Consider the following 14,676-nt stretch of genomic DNA (forward strand, 5'->3'; position numbering starts at 1 on the left):
AAAGAGTCGTTTATTATACATAGGAAAATTATTTATATGGTGTATGTGAGCAATAAAATTATTCCATTTCAAAGAGATTGAACGGTCAATCTCTTTGCTCCATATATTATTATAACAAAAAAATAAATTTAATATTATATAGTGATACTCGTATATAACATTTTTTTTATTTTATTATTAAATTATGTTGTGAAGTAGGGCAACTCTTGGCAAAACATATGATTGTAAATTTATTGACAGGTAGTCACAAAATAACTGTTTCTCTTTCTAACGCATTGATTTATATTGTGTATTAAATCGATCGAAATGGTAAATTTCTAGTTTTCAACTCTAAATAGTATTCTAAGAATTTTAAATGTATCGCACTCGCCAATACGTAATATGTTTTTTCAATATTAATTGTCGAAACTGAACAATTATTCATACGTGTGTAAATAGTACGTTCGTGTTGACTTATAATTTTTTTTTTGTAGAATTATTAAAAATAACTGACTGATGTCTAAAGATTGCGAAATTGTCAACCCAGAAAAGGGGTAAATATTATTATCATCTTCATTGATTTCATCACATTTTTCTAAATGAAAGGGCAAAAAACGTCATTTGTCAAGTTTGACATCTCATGTTATCTGTCATTATTGTTCATTTAACTTATTTTTTGATTCAATCAAATATAATAACAGCATTTGGAGCGCGGGAATTAGTTTTTTATTGTCTCTAAAATGTTTTTATATTAAAACAATAGAGAATCAAACATCTTGGTAACGGTGTTATACTTAATTGACAAGTTGATCGCTCGTGTTTTGTTTTTGACACAACCTATATTTAGGTTTGACATTAATTTTTGTGCGTATCTATTAATGAGAACGTTAAAAGTTTGCACGTGAATATTTTTAGATTTCCTTGTTTTTCTAGTACACTTGCGGGATTCATAATATTTACCAATTGTATCCGCCTACTTATATTAAAGCTACATTATTTTGTCTGTTATTTTTAAGATTTAATTTTGTCTACTCGAAGTTTTGACCTAGTTTTTATACCTCTTCGCAATTTTTGGTCTCTATCATCTTCCTAAATCTTCTTTATAAAATGTACCATTTACGAAAGTGTCGATAATATAATTTATATCTCGTGTGTTAACATTGTTTTCTGAAAATGTCTTCATCGAGAAACATTGATTAGTAGGTAAAATTCAACATGACAACCGTTCACATGTGATAGTATCCGTAACTTGTTTCATATACCTTTTTAAAGCAGTGAAAGTAAAAATGTAACATAAATATTATGTTATTTATGGAGTGCATCATTGAGGAGATGTTGTGTTCTACAAAGTGATATCCCGGTGAACAAGTTGAATAAATCTAGTGTGCCAGGTACCGTATATTATAATCATGGGCCCTACATCCTGAAGCGGGCCCCCCTACCTATCTCTAAGGTTAAGGACAGTGTGACTTTCTTAATGTTCTCCAAGTGGTATCTACCAGTGGCGAAGGGTGGAGGTAGGCTGTTAAGATACGCCATAAATAGTGCACATTAAACTTTTTCAGACATACATATTTGTTTTCATTGAAATAAGACTACAATTTACAGATAGTGTTGGTTAAATTTTAAAATTCAATTAAACCCTGAGAAACCAAGCCATAATAGATAATAGTCAAAAAATACATGTCTATCTATAAAATATCTAAAATTATGCAATTAAATCATACATAACTTTGAGTATTTTATAGATAGAATAATATTTTTTATTTATTATAGTTTGGTTTACGCAGGGCTTAATGAATTAAAAAAATGAACCCACAATATGTTTAATATGTAGTTTTAATCTAACGAAAACAAATAACTATGAATGAAAAAGTGTGCACCATTTTGTCGTATCACCCAAATTAGACCAAATCTATTATGGTTTCGTTTAGGCAGGGTTTAATTGATTTTTAAAAACTTACTAACACAATCTGTAAATTGTAGTATTAGCTCAATAAAAACAATTACATATGACTAACAAAGTTTAGTGTGCACTATTTATAGCGAATCTTAACAGCCTACCTCCACCCTTCGCCACTGGTATCTACGGAACCCCAGTGTTAAGAGTATTCCGTGTATTTTTGGCGATTTTTAAATAAATCCAATTGATTTATTGAGTTGTCCGCAGTCATCATAATATTATTATGAAGCACTGATCGCGACCTCTTTTTGTGGTAGCCAAGTAACATGCAACCCTTCGCCATATTGGATAAATAGCCATTTTGTAAGTCAGAAAACACACAAAATAATTATAAAATAAAATTCTACAAATCAATCAATCATTATATCGCATCAAATTACATTGCACAGCCACATATTATAAAATGTTTATAATTATGAAGGAAAATAGCGCCGCAGGCGAATTTTTTTACTGTTAGAGAAAATTTGTGGTGTGTTTTTCTCACTTAACTGCTGGACTCGCCATGTCACCCGGGCCCCCAGGCTAGAGCCCTGTCAGCCCCCTTGTAGGGGCCATGATTATAATGGTTGAAAATGAATAGTTTCAGGTATCTTTGGGACATAGATCTGATTAATTTGTATATTTTCTTGTCTGGTATACCTATGGCTTTATTCTCAAATAAGTTATACACTTTTATGGTATTAATACTTAATATATTTTATTATTTAATACTGAAATGTTAATTTCTAGAATGATATAAAACAGACATATACATTTTTCATATTATAAAGACAGATTATTCAGACTCAGCTCCCAAAGATACTGCATATTCTCAGTACTATGTGGCGTGTCGGCCTGTAACTGCTTCAATTAGACTGCTTTATGCATTTACAGATCACGAGACAGATAGGTACCTAAGTATGTAAAGGTCCGAACACATCACCATCAAGTCATGTGCTGTCATGCTGAGATAGAGATTCACTTCTTTCAACTTTGATCAACGTACCTATCTCTATCTCAATGTGACAACACGTGACGTGATGGTAATGTGTTTGGGTCATAAATGTCGTCAGTGAAGAGCACAGTTTTTTAATCACAGTAATAACTGAATTACTGTTCCTGTTTTCATTCCCTAGTAAGGTATGTATAACATGGTATGAATGTTAGATAATGTTAAATGTGTTTTTAATTTAGATTTTTGATCTGATTGAAAAAATTTTCATTTTCACTTCTCTTTACCTCTCCTTTATTCCTCATTTACCTGCTAATAAACCTTTAACTTCTTAAGGGCCCGCTGAAGAGCCCGCCTTTCAAATATTTAAATCGATCTTTTCGCAAAAATCACTAATCATCGGAGATTTTATTTCAAGAAATATTATTATTATTACTGATAATTTCTGCTGCGCAGAGAATTATTATTATTTTATGAACACCTGCGAGATGAAGCCGATCAGAAAACAGGGCTGTCAAAATAATATTAAGCATTCATATTTTTTAAATGTTAATTTCATCATGGTTTTTAATCAAACCTGTGCAAGTACGTACTGGTAACTTGGGTGGATTTTGTAGCAAACATACTATTGATATATATACGGGTATATTATTATTGTAACCCAATTCAAATTGAACATAGGTTGATACTCAAATACTATTATAGTATGTTTATGATTTCGAGAAAATAATACGATGGTATAATTAATCCATATCAATTATTTGAAAACATTACATTCGCACTTTGCACAAAATTACAAACACATTCGAAGTTTGCCGCACACGTACAGACCACGTGATATTTGTTTACGCAAAATCGTCGCTTTTCAAAATGGCGAATATGATTACCAGATTTTACTGCGATGAATCAGTATGTTCCTTTTTGTCTTTTTTTATTCGTAGGTTTGTTTACTATGTACACCGAGAAATTTCCATTTATAAACTCGGAAACGATTTTTACAGAAGAGTTTTGGAATATAATGCAACCAAAACTGGAAAAAAATTCTATCATTGGTGTTGACTTCCTGAATTAGCTAACCCCAGGTCCATGCCACTACGTGAACCACAGTGGATATTAAGCCATTTCCACACTGGCAACAAGTTGCTGGCAACCTCATTAAATTTTACGATACTTACCATAATTGCTTAAGAAATTTTACAATAATTATCGTAAAATCTAACGAGGTTGCCAGAAAATTAACTTGTTGCCAGTGTGGACCCGGCATTAGATGCACAAAACTTAAATAATATATATTATAAATAAAAATTTAAAATTATAAATATATATTATGATTTATGTCTTCGACAGCCCTGATGAAATAAATGTGAAATATGAGTCCGATCAGTCACAGAGCAAATTTATTAACACAAACAACTTTGACATGACCTTTTTATATTAACTAGTAGACCAGATATTATGGACCACATGTTAAAAAATCCTATTCTGCCAATATATTATAAGGCCAATTCTGTAGAACGTCCTCTTAAGAACAATTATTGAAATAGAAAAAACAATAATTCAAGGCTACTCGATTGACATGATATTTAAGTAGAAACTGTCTCAATTCAGTAGAAATGTAGTCCATTCGGCAAATACATAATGTCATGTTATTATTATAAATGATTGTTGATTTTCCAGTGGATGGTTACCAAGCTGGATGAGCTGGTCAGCGACTTCCACCGTCATGTTGCGAGCTGCTGAAAAGAAGATTCTCTCATGTACGTTGGTAAAACATTATTATATAGTTACTTTGTGCATCCCGTCAACAGTCCCAGCACGTTTTTCGAACATATCTATTTCTTATAAGTAAATAACATACATTTTTTTTCTTTTTAACACTACAACAGCTCATGAGACCCATTGGCAGTATTGTAGTAGTGTAGTAAGGCCTTTCGCTCACGGAGAAACTAAAATCCGACAAACTGGTTGCTGATGGAACTCATAAACTGACCGATGACTGATGCTTCCCACACAGCGCTACTGAAATCCACTTACAATAGTAATCTCATAACCTCAAACTGTCAAACCCATTGTCTTTCCTACTTCATTTTAAGTTTTTTCCGTACTTAATATCTTTACGGGATTATTCTGGCAGCCTGTAATTATACAGGCCAGAGTATTTCTCAACATCTGCCACATATTTTAAATTAAAAACCGGTTCGCCCATTTTTTACTTTTGACGTCTTGACTTGTTATTGCTTGTTCAGTTCAGTTCAGTGCTACCAATTTTCGTAAGAAAATATGATTTTTCATCGAATCTACTGATATTGGTACCACTGTTTTGAAACTGAGAGACTGGGAAACTAACATGTCGCGTCTCTTCGGTTTCGGTCGCGAACGTTTTGAAACTGAGAGATTCCAGTCTTGCCGTCGATGAGCCGCCATTGAAGTACATTAGCTAGATACTGGCTGGAATTTTAGTTTCAGTCACGTCTTTTTTGAGTATTCTCGTGAGCGGAAGGCCTAAAACATACACGTTTCGAGAAAATCACATTATTTATAAATATTATAATTTTGTATGCTACACAAAATCAAGTGAAAACCACTAACCTTTTCTAGATGTTTGACAGCTTGATTAACAGACGTTGATCCCAAGATTAGTGCAAAAATAAAATTTATTACCGAAAGGCTAGCAAGCAAGCAAACCGAAGTTAGTACTTTGGATTGAGGCTATTGTCACAAAGAAGTACCTAGTGGTTGTAAACCTTTTTATGTTTGGTTGCCAGAAAACTAAAAAAAATATTTGAAAAAGCATTTTAAACTTTCGAGAACTTTTTTAATTATTGTAAATTGGCTTCTTTCCATTACTTTTACAGCTGTTTTCGGTGTTATGGTAATGCCAGGATGTCCTGAATGCCAGTGATAGATTCATTACAAGATTATACAATTTCTTCACCAGAATTCCCCTACGTGTCATATGTTTGTCACCACTGCACTAGTAGATCTATAATACAATAGAAACGACTACATTAATTTAAATTCTAATTAATTTAGTTACCCCGATTCTACGATTTTCAAGGGACCCTAGAAAAAAAACGATATATGCGGAATATACAATTTTTTTTTTAAAAAAAAAACTCGTTTTTCTCCTTGTTTTATTCGACGTCTTGAATTATTTTCAGTTTCTCAGCTAGAGTTCTAGTTTTCTTCATGGGGGGCAGTTTAGTTGCGACTTATAAAAATTCATGATACGAGATGCGAGGCAAGCCTGAGTGTCGGCCGACCTGTGCAAACAAAGCGACGCGACTGAAACGTCTGTAATAGTATGTATCATAAATAATTTTACGAAAGCAAAATGAAAAATATTCAGCAAAAACGGTCAATCGGGACAATATTTGTGACGGGACCATAATATTTAGACGATAGATCGAGGAAAACGATAAATCGAGGAACGGTTGATGCGTTGTTCTTATGGGTGTTTGGCGGGACTTTCAAAAATGAACGATCCGTGCGGGAAAACAATTTATGCAAGAACGGTAGATCGGGGTTCCACTGTATTCCATTGGAATTATTTTTAAGATCTTGATTTTCATACACTATGCACACGCAAATGCACTACAGATACAGGATATTGTTAAGTATCATGAATATACCGACTTGATAAGACCGTATTAACATTATTACTAAATAAAGGATTGCAATCTGAAGTGTTGGACACTTATAAGTATGTTGTCATAGGCAGGATATTTAAAAGTTCATCAATCCACAATCAGTTTGACTCTAAAGCATTATTCATTTGTTTGTGTAACGACTGAGAACTCTTATCTCTTTGTGTCAAATATTGAATTAGTCATGTCTCAGTGTCTGATCTTTGCTGATTTTTCCTCGCTTATTATAGATTCAATGGGTCGGTCGACGCATTCTTTGTTTGTTTTATTTCATTTTATCAGTGCCCTGAATACTTTCATTGATTCACCTGTTAATCTTTTTTTTGTAAATCCCGTGTCAAAGTACAACCGTTCGCTTTGTCACGGCACGCCATATTCACGTAATAATAAAATTATGAGTCAACGATTCGTCACAAACTGAATGCATACCAAAGGGGTTGAATAAAATCTCGGTTACTAAGAATATCGTCTAAGTTAACTGTTTATCATTTAACATTATGGAATTATTTGTATATGTATTTAAAAGGGTTGAAAATGTTCCTCTAAGGCGGACGAAACCGGTCCAGCTATTTAATAACAGTGGAATCAGTACCATAAAATTTGCATTCTTATTTAAATTAATAATACAATGCATGCAATGCAATACAGCTTTTCTATATAATGAACCATCATTATTTATTCATTATTTATAATATATAGATGAAATAAATCACAAACTATAGTAAGTCATATGTATATTATAACTAATTGTCATAATGGTCTCGTTTATACATAGATGATGAGTGATAAAATCACATATCGAAAGTTATTAAGTAATTTAAAAATCTATTGAATATGTGCAAATAAACTTGATGATTATGAGAAATGAACCTAGATACGGGTTAATCCAACCCCTTCCTTTGTACAATGGAAAACTTGTACTAATATGCCATTAATACTGTGGCCGTATTTAGATCAGTGATTCCCATCCAGGTTCTGCGGGAGTTTGTTTCAACCGAAACCTTGTTCAAAAGGGTTACATTTCATCGTGGCACAGTTTGCTGTGGCTTTTTTATCAGAAAGAGATGACCGTATACTATAAGGTCTCCAATTTTATTACATTCAATATGAACATTAATTCAATTTTCATAGCTTATTTTGGCAAAATTCATGAATTCAAGAATGAAAACCTAACGTAACAAATAATCGAGTATATCGGCTATTTTCAAAATTTGTTTGCTGCTGGCTTCCTGTAAAGACGTGTAAACCGACAAGAACCGTGTTTTATTTAGACATGAATTTTATGTCAATACTATACGACCTTCAAAAGATGGTATGATGTAAAAAATATAAACATGAATTACCAGTTTACATTTTAAATAAATAACTTCAACATTGATTGTAATTGTCAGGTTTGAAAACGGCGTACAGAGGATGGTACGTGGACATTGGCCCCGTAGTGGGCAACGCAGACAAGATCTGGACCATCTCTCTGAATGAGGAGTCTCCCAAGATGCCCCTACTTTTGCTGCACGGGCTGGGAGCGGGCGTCGCCATGTGGGTCATGAACCTCGACTCCCTCGCCGCCAATAGACCTGTCTACGCCATCGATTTACTAGGTGAATATCAAAACTTATTTCATTAGAGATCATTTATTAGATCTACTCCGGCATGTCGAGTAGATAGATAGAGAACTGTATGACAGATTGTTGAACCAAGATGTGAAGCAGGAACCCTTAATGCGAGAGAAATACAAAAATGAAGAGTAGCTCAATTCGGTATGGAGCCGTGCATGTTGAGTATATTGCAAAATAATGCAGTGGATAAGAAGATGGACAATAGTACGCGATGTGATGGAAGAATAATGAACCAGACATGTTCTTGGCGAGTGGGTAAATACAGTCAGTGAACTGTGACTGCCTTAAAACCAGCAAAATCGTCAAATTAGACTAAAGTACGTTGCACTGAAGAACTAGGTACCAAGAATAGCTGTAGGATTTAGGGGAGGCCTTCATCCAGTAAAGAATCAACGCCAGCTGTTGATTATGACAGTATATACAACGTACTAATGATAATAATCGTCAAGCCCCTTATTTGTAATTACTTTTCCTAATATTCGCTGACCTGATCTGACCAAATACCATGAATTTTTCCAAGCCGTCGAACCTTCCTGCAGGTGATGTGGCGAAAAGACCAGAGCAAGCAGACCGAAGAAAAACTGTCATGAATATCCAGCTCGTTGCCTATTAATCTTGGTCTCCCATTAAACTAAAAAGTCACCTCAAGCACCTCACTGTGTCTATTCTCTGTCTTTTGCAAATTTTGGTGGCATGCAAATATAAAGAATACCGGATATCTAAGTACATAGATGCATTTTAGACGCGTTCATGAAATTTGTTTCTATCCATTGATAACCTAGTTAATGAGAGATGTAGGTATAACGTCACCTAATTGTATAATTAATTGTTAGGTTTTGGGCGGAGCTCACGTCCGTTATTCAGCACGGACGCAAAGTTGGTTGAGTTGCAGCTCATCAATTCGGTAGAGGAATGGCGCCAGGAGATGAACATCGACAAGTTCATTCTTCTCGGCCACAGCATGGGAGGTTTCCTCGCCGCTTCCTACTCCATACAGTACCCCGACAGGTACAATTTCTACCATTCAATCTTTGATTGACAATTTTTTTTATTCATCAAATAATTTACGAGATTTAAGAATATACATTGTTTATTGAACGTACATAATTAATCTTGGTTCAATAAACAATGTTACATTCTTAAAGTTCGTGAATTATTTCTTGAACAAAAAAATAGTTTATTAAATTATTACCAAGTGCTATTACGTTACGACTGAAATTTTGAGAGATCCAGACGTCGGCTAGTAATCGAGATTCACACAACATGGCATCGGTGTCTTGATTCAAACCATAAAAAGCCAATCGCCAATGTTTACATAATTTTATAAACATTTCAGTTCCATGTTAGTTAATTTTCTCTCAATTAGATGGGTGTAGGTGGCTAAATTAGTAAAGCACATTAGCCGAAATCTGGAATGACAAAAATGATCAAAATTCAAATTATTTATATTTAAATTACTAATTATGTCTTAGCTATAATTAATGTCATAATAATTTATTTGTGGCAAATGATGTTTTTGTGTTTCAAGCATAAATGAGTAGTTAATTGCAGTTTTATTTTCCAATCGTACTGTATATTCAAATGAATACAAATTTGCCGATCAACATGTCTTAATTATGATAAATATTTGCGAAACACAATTGAATCTTTTTAATTTATTGCTTTTGACTGCTAGGTGTTGGAACATACTGCATGAAATTAAATATAGGAAAGTACATATTTTATGATAAATTTTTACCAGTACGCTCTGATGATGGCATATGACATCAAATTACTACATAATGACGAGCTCTTGTCGTAGCACCGTAGAGGTTTTCCTAGTGACGATGGACGGTTATGCTTTTTCAGAGTGAAGCACCTGATCCTGGCAGACCCGTGGGGCTTCCCGGATCGTCCAGCCAATGTGTCAGAGCGCTACCATCTACCGCTGTGGGTGCGTGCGGTGGTCACGATCGTGCAACCGCTCAACCCCCTGTGGGCTCTCCGGGCCGCCGGCCCCTTCGGCCAGTGGGTGGTGGAGAAGGCGCGGCCCGACCTCGTCCGCAAGTTCGCTCCCAAGGTGCCCGAAGCGGAGGCTATTATCCCACAGTACATCCATCAGTGCAACTCGCAGACGCCTAGGTACTTATATCTGATACCGATTGCAACTTATTTTTTTTATTGTATATGGTACGTTGTTTTAATTGCTTTCTACTTGTTTTTACATGTTCTCACATTGAATAAATATATTATAGGTTCTCATGATATGAAAAATAAGAAAAATCGTCATTCTTTAACTAGATCTTTTCTGCGGTGCAATTGATAATCGATTTATTTTCCGGCAGCGGCGAAAGTGCATTCCACACAATGATGCACGGCTTCGGGTGGGCCAAGCATCCTATCATCAGGCGAATGGACAAGTTGCGAGGGGATATCCCTATCACTTTCATCTTCGGGTCCCGCTCCTGGGTGGAGACCCTCTCAGCAGAGACCATGCGGAGCAATCGACCTGCCACCTCTTATGTCAACGTTCAGGTGAAATATCACTTTTTAAATAATTTACCTGAAAGCAATTAAATTAATACAAGACTACACTTACTCGATAACCATTCGAGTGCATGTCAAGTTGCGTCAACGACTCAAAATTTAACGTCTCACCGATATGTTTTAGTTGCACATCGTGTTCAGGCGTTCATTACTAGAATCAAAACGCAACCTGTTATGAGGAAGCCGCGGGAAGTTTTGCCAGTGAAGCGACGAGATATGGTATGTTTGGAAGTTAGTGGCTTGTCGCAACTGTGGATTGTTGTGAATGCCGCAGATAGCTGCATCCGGTCAACGCACATTGTAACATGCAGTATACTGCATGTGCACTCTTCCCATACAGACTGTATCGGAAATGTAGGCCGTAGCCTACTGTTACCGCGCACTGTACGAATGATAGTAAACCTTGAATGTTTATCTGCTTGTATCGGTTTCTATATAACAAATTATATTTGCATTAGAAGTAACATTGAGCGCATTATTTTAATTAAAAATGACAATGATGACTTTTCGTTGATGTTTTTCTTACTAAAGTATAGTTATTTACAATTTTACGTGATTGTTAAATTACTAGTCGATTACTAAATAATGATGGTTCATTGTATAAATACTTTATACATATAAATATTACTTAATATCTATCGAACTGACAAACTTGTCCTCGGCATGCAACTAAATTTAATCAGGTATATTAGGTAGAAACCGCTAGTTGAATTTCTGATATTTTCAATGTAATGTTTCAATACTGTGTCGAAATCTGGTCTCACAGAGAATTTGATGCGAGAAAGAATGCGTCTCGTTTACCTTTGAGAGATGTGTTCTTCAATTCTTCGGCCACATTGTTAGATGAGATCCGAGTAGCCACGAAAGTGAACACTGGTGTGGTGGTATCAAAGGAAGGAGATCATGAAACTTCCAGATGGAGCGGTCCAATTAACAATTGCAGATGGTGTGATTCCCATCCTCATTAACAGATACGAAGAGAGGTATCTATATTGGATTAACTCAATATACATTTCGGCAATGCATAGAAAAACTTTTCAAAATTATAAATTAACTGTTTATCTTATCGATGAAATCCATCGACCTTCACATTATTGACTTCCGTATTTTGATAGAAAGTGGAAATGTGACTAAGTAAATCGGTAATTCTTTGCGATATCATTATTTATCAGCTGTCATAATACCACTTGAAAATAAATAATTTATTTTTGTAAACTACCTAGATTAAATTATTGTATTTTTAGTAATGCTGGACTTTGGAATGATTACAACTACTATGTCGTAATAAAATTAATTTAAAATGATCTGAAATTATTACATTTCTATAAATGTACTGATGACCATTGAAGATATTGAACATTACTAAAAATACTATTCACATTACCGATATCGATTCACGATGCATGCAAGTAAGGATTAAACTCCATCCAGAGTCCATCTATCTAATACCCAGTCACCCTGTCACGCCCAAACTCATGCCCCAATGCATACCATGAGTTTGCACCATTTCCATTCGTCCATTGCCAACTCTCGCTTTTGTGGCACCACTTCAGGGTGAGGGAGGGTCGGCCGTGCCGAAAGGTTTCCGTTACCATGGTTCTCTGGCAGCATCCGGAACACATCTCCCAGCCATGTTAAGTGTCTTTTCGTGATCATCTCGCCTCGTTGAGACAGAAAAAATCATCTAATTTTCGTTTTCAATGGAATTTCTTAGTTTTAGAAATTAAAAAATCAATCAATATAATTTTAAGCTAGTCTAGGTGCAATTATTTCTATATTCATTTTAATTATTTAGGTATTAGTAAACAATTTTCACTATTATTCAATGAAAATTACAGTTTATATAAATTTTGTTACAGTAGAGAATTATCTCCAGATTATAAATACATATACTCTTGAATTATTAATATAATATTGTATTTTCAATTGCCTGAATGCCTGAAGTTAGAGCGCCAAGGATCATGACAAAGTGGCTACCCCAACGGAAGAGACCCAGAGGCCGTCCAAGAAGGAGATGGGCTGACGCCGTAGAAGTGGACTGGCTTCATATAGTAAGACCCGGTAACTGGAGAAGTGTGGCGAGAGACCGGAGTGAGTGGAGAGCGGTTGTGAAGGAGGCCAAATCCCACCCCGGGATGTAGCGCCGTGGAAGAAGAAGAAGAAGATGATTTTCAATTGCACCTTATGTATTGTATACTAGTAAGCTAGCTGCTAGATGCTATGTAGCAGTGGCGAGGGGTGGAGGTAGGCTGTTAAGATTCAACATAAATAATGCACACTAAATTTTGTCAGTCATACTTATTTGTTTTCGTTGAATAAAGAATACATTACAGATGGTGGGGTTAAGTCGTGCCTAAAACAAACCATAATCTATAAAAAAAAGATATTCTTCAATCTATAAAATATCAAAAATTGTGTATGGTTTAATGGCATAATTTTAGACATCTTATAGATAAACGAATATTTTTTTACTATCATCTATGGCTTGGAATAGGCAGGGTTTAATTTAATTTTAAAAACTAACAAACACTATCTACACATTAAAGTTCAATGAAAACAAAAATGTTTGACTGAAAAACATTAGTATGCACTATTAATGTAAAATCTTAACAGCCTATCTCCACCCTTCGCCACTGTTATGTAGAATGTCTTCCAACTATCGGGTTGGCCCGGAGGCTTCAATGTCGACTGCAGCATGACTAGGCCATTTGACTGTGATGCGTGTAGATTGCAGATGATATGACAGTTATACCTTTTTTCCTTTTATTAATCATTGCCACCTTACCGTTGTGTGAGTGAATTTAATATAGTTTTTTTCTTTGTAATTTCCAGATCATAAACGGCGCAGGTCACCACGTGTATCTAGATAAACCTGAGATCTTCAACAAGCACGTGCTGGATGCGTGTGAATACGCCGACAAATTCCTCACCGGGAGGAGCATCGAGCACACGGAGTCCGACCAGGAGTGTGACAGGGACAAGAGAGCCCCCACGCCCCCGACTGTAGCCCCCGCTGTAGCGAATAGATAGTCCACAATTATACCTATTGACCGTATCACCAAATAATGATTACGTCTGCATTTCATGTTTATGTGGCCACTTACTCAGCGGCTAAGATAAACATTATTACTCTGATGGCCAGTGGAATGCATAGACATGGGTAGGCAGGCTGTTTGGAACTAAAAATTACCCCCGTCTCATTTCAAGCATTCTTTTGCATCACATACCATAGACTAAAATATAATGTTTTGGTATTAAAGTGCGAATCAAATTGAGGTGCATGTCGCCTACTGTCGCGGCGACAAATTTAATCTATGGTTTCGTCATTTTGCAGAATATTTTGAACTATCACCATCTCTGTAAATTCACTGAAGAATGACACTGATGAAGAGTGCCAACTATAATTTGAATTAATATTAATTATTCATGGTAATTTCAATTAATTTTAACAGTTTCAACGTGCGCGTGCGTGCAATATGACATCCATAGACAACATTCTTATAGAAAATACATGGTGCCAACCGCTAAAAACAAAAAAACCTGATTTTGACATGACAGTCGAAAAGTGTAGGCATGTAGAAGATGATAACAACGTTCATTGAGTTATGCAGGTGTCGATGCAGTGTACTTCAACCTGAAGTGACCTCATTGTTCTGGTCATTTCGGATTTCGAACTGACAATGTTCGTTTAAAGGTTCAAAATGTGCTACGGGATGGGAACATCAGTCTGATAACATTTTAAACATCAAGAAAAACAACATTACATACTTTTTCCCCGTAGCGGCAGCTTACTGTGACGTCACGTGATAGTAAGCTACATGCACCTCAATTTGATCAGAACTTAAAACCCCTATATTCCACTACCATTATTATACATTACACCTATGATCAGCAATTCTTTTGTTACTTGTGTATGTACATATTTCTACTTTTGCTACCGCCAATAATCACGACTATACCACAACAATTCTTACTCCGTGTCCGCTCATCAGTTGTAGCATATGGACACCACGT

The 14,676-nt window shown here is 35.3% G+C and overlaps 1 protein-coding gene across 2 annotated transcripts; it reads left to right on the top strand.

The window, feature by feature from the left end:
* Window positions 1–398: 398 nt before the first annotated feature.
* puml (pummelig) lies at window positions 399–14,409 on the top strand. 2 transcript variants are annotated; one of them, XM_085943655.1, is made up of 7 exons: window positions 399–533; window positions 4,551–4,630; window positions 7,912–8,118; window positions 8,970–9,144; window positions 9,985–10,257; window positions 10,461–10,650; window positions 13,495–14,409. In XM_085943655.1, the coding sequence occupies exons 1-7, from the start codon at window positions 496–498 to the stop codon at window positions 13,690–13,692; spliced, it is 1,161 nt and encodes a 386-aa protein (XP_085799781.1). In that variant the 5' UTR covers window positions 399–495; the 3' UTR covers window positions 13,693–14,409. The 2 variants fall into 2 exon arrangements, with proteins under 2 accessions (XP_085799781.1, XP_085799782.1); XM_085943656.1 differs by lacking the exon at window positions 399–533 and adding an exon at window positions 854–1,223.
* Window positions 14,410–14,676: the final 267 nt, after the last annotated feature.

The sequence above is a fragment of the Rhyacophila brunnea genome, unplaced genomic scaffold, assembly GCF_057557595.1.
Source record: "Rhyacophila brunnea isolate RB1 unplaced genomic scaffold, BYU_Rbru_1.0 scaffold_16, whole genome shotgun sequence".
Lineage (NCBI taxonomy): Eukaryota > Metazoa > Arthropoda > Insecta > Trichoptera > Rhyacophilidae > Rhyacophila > Rhyacophila brunnea.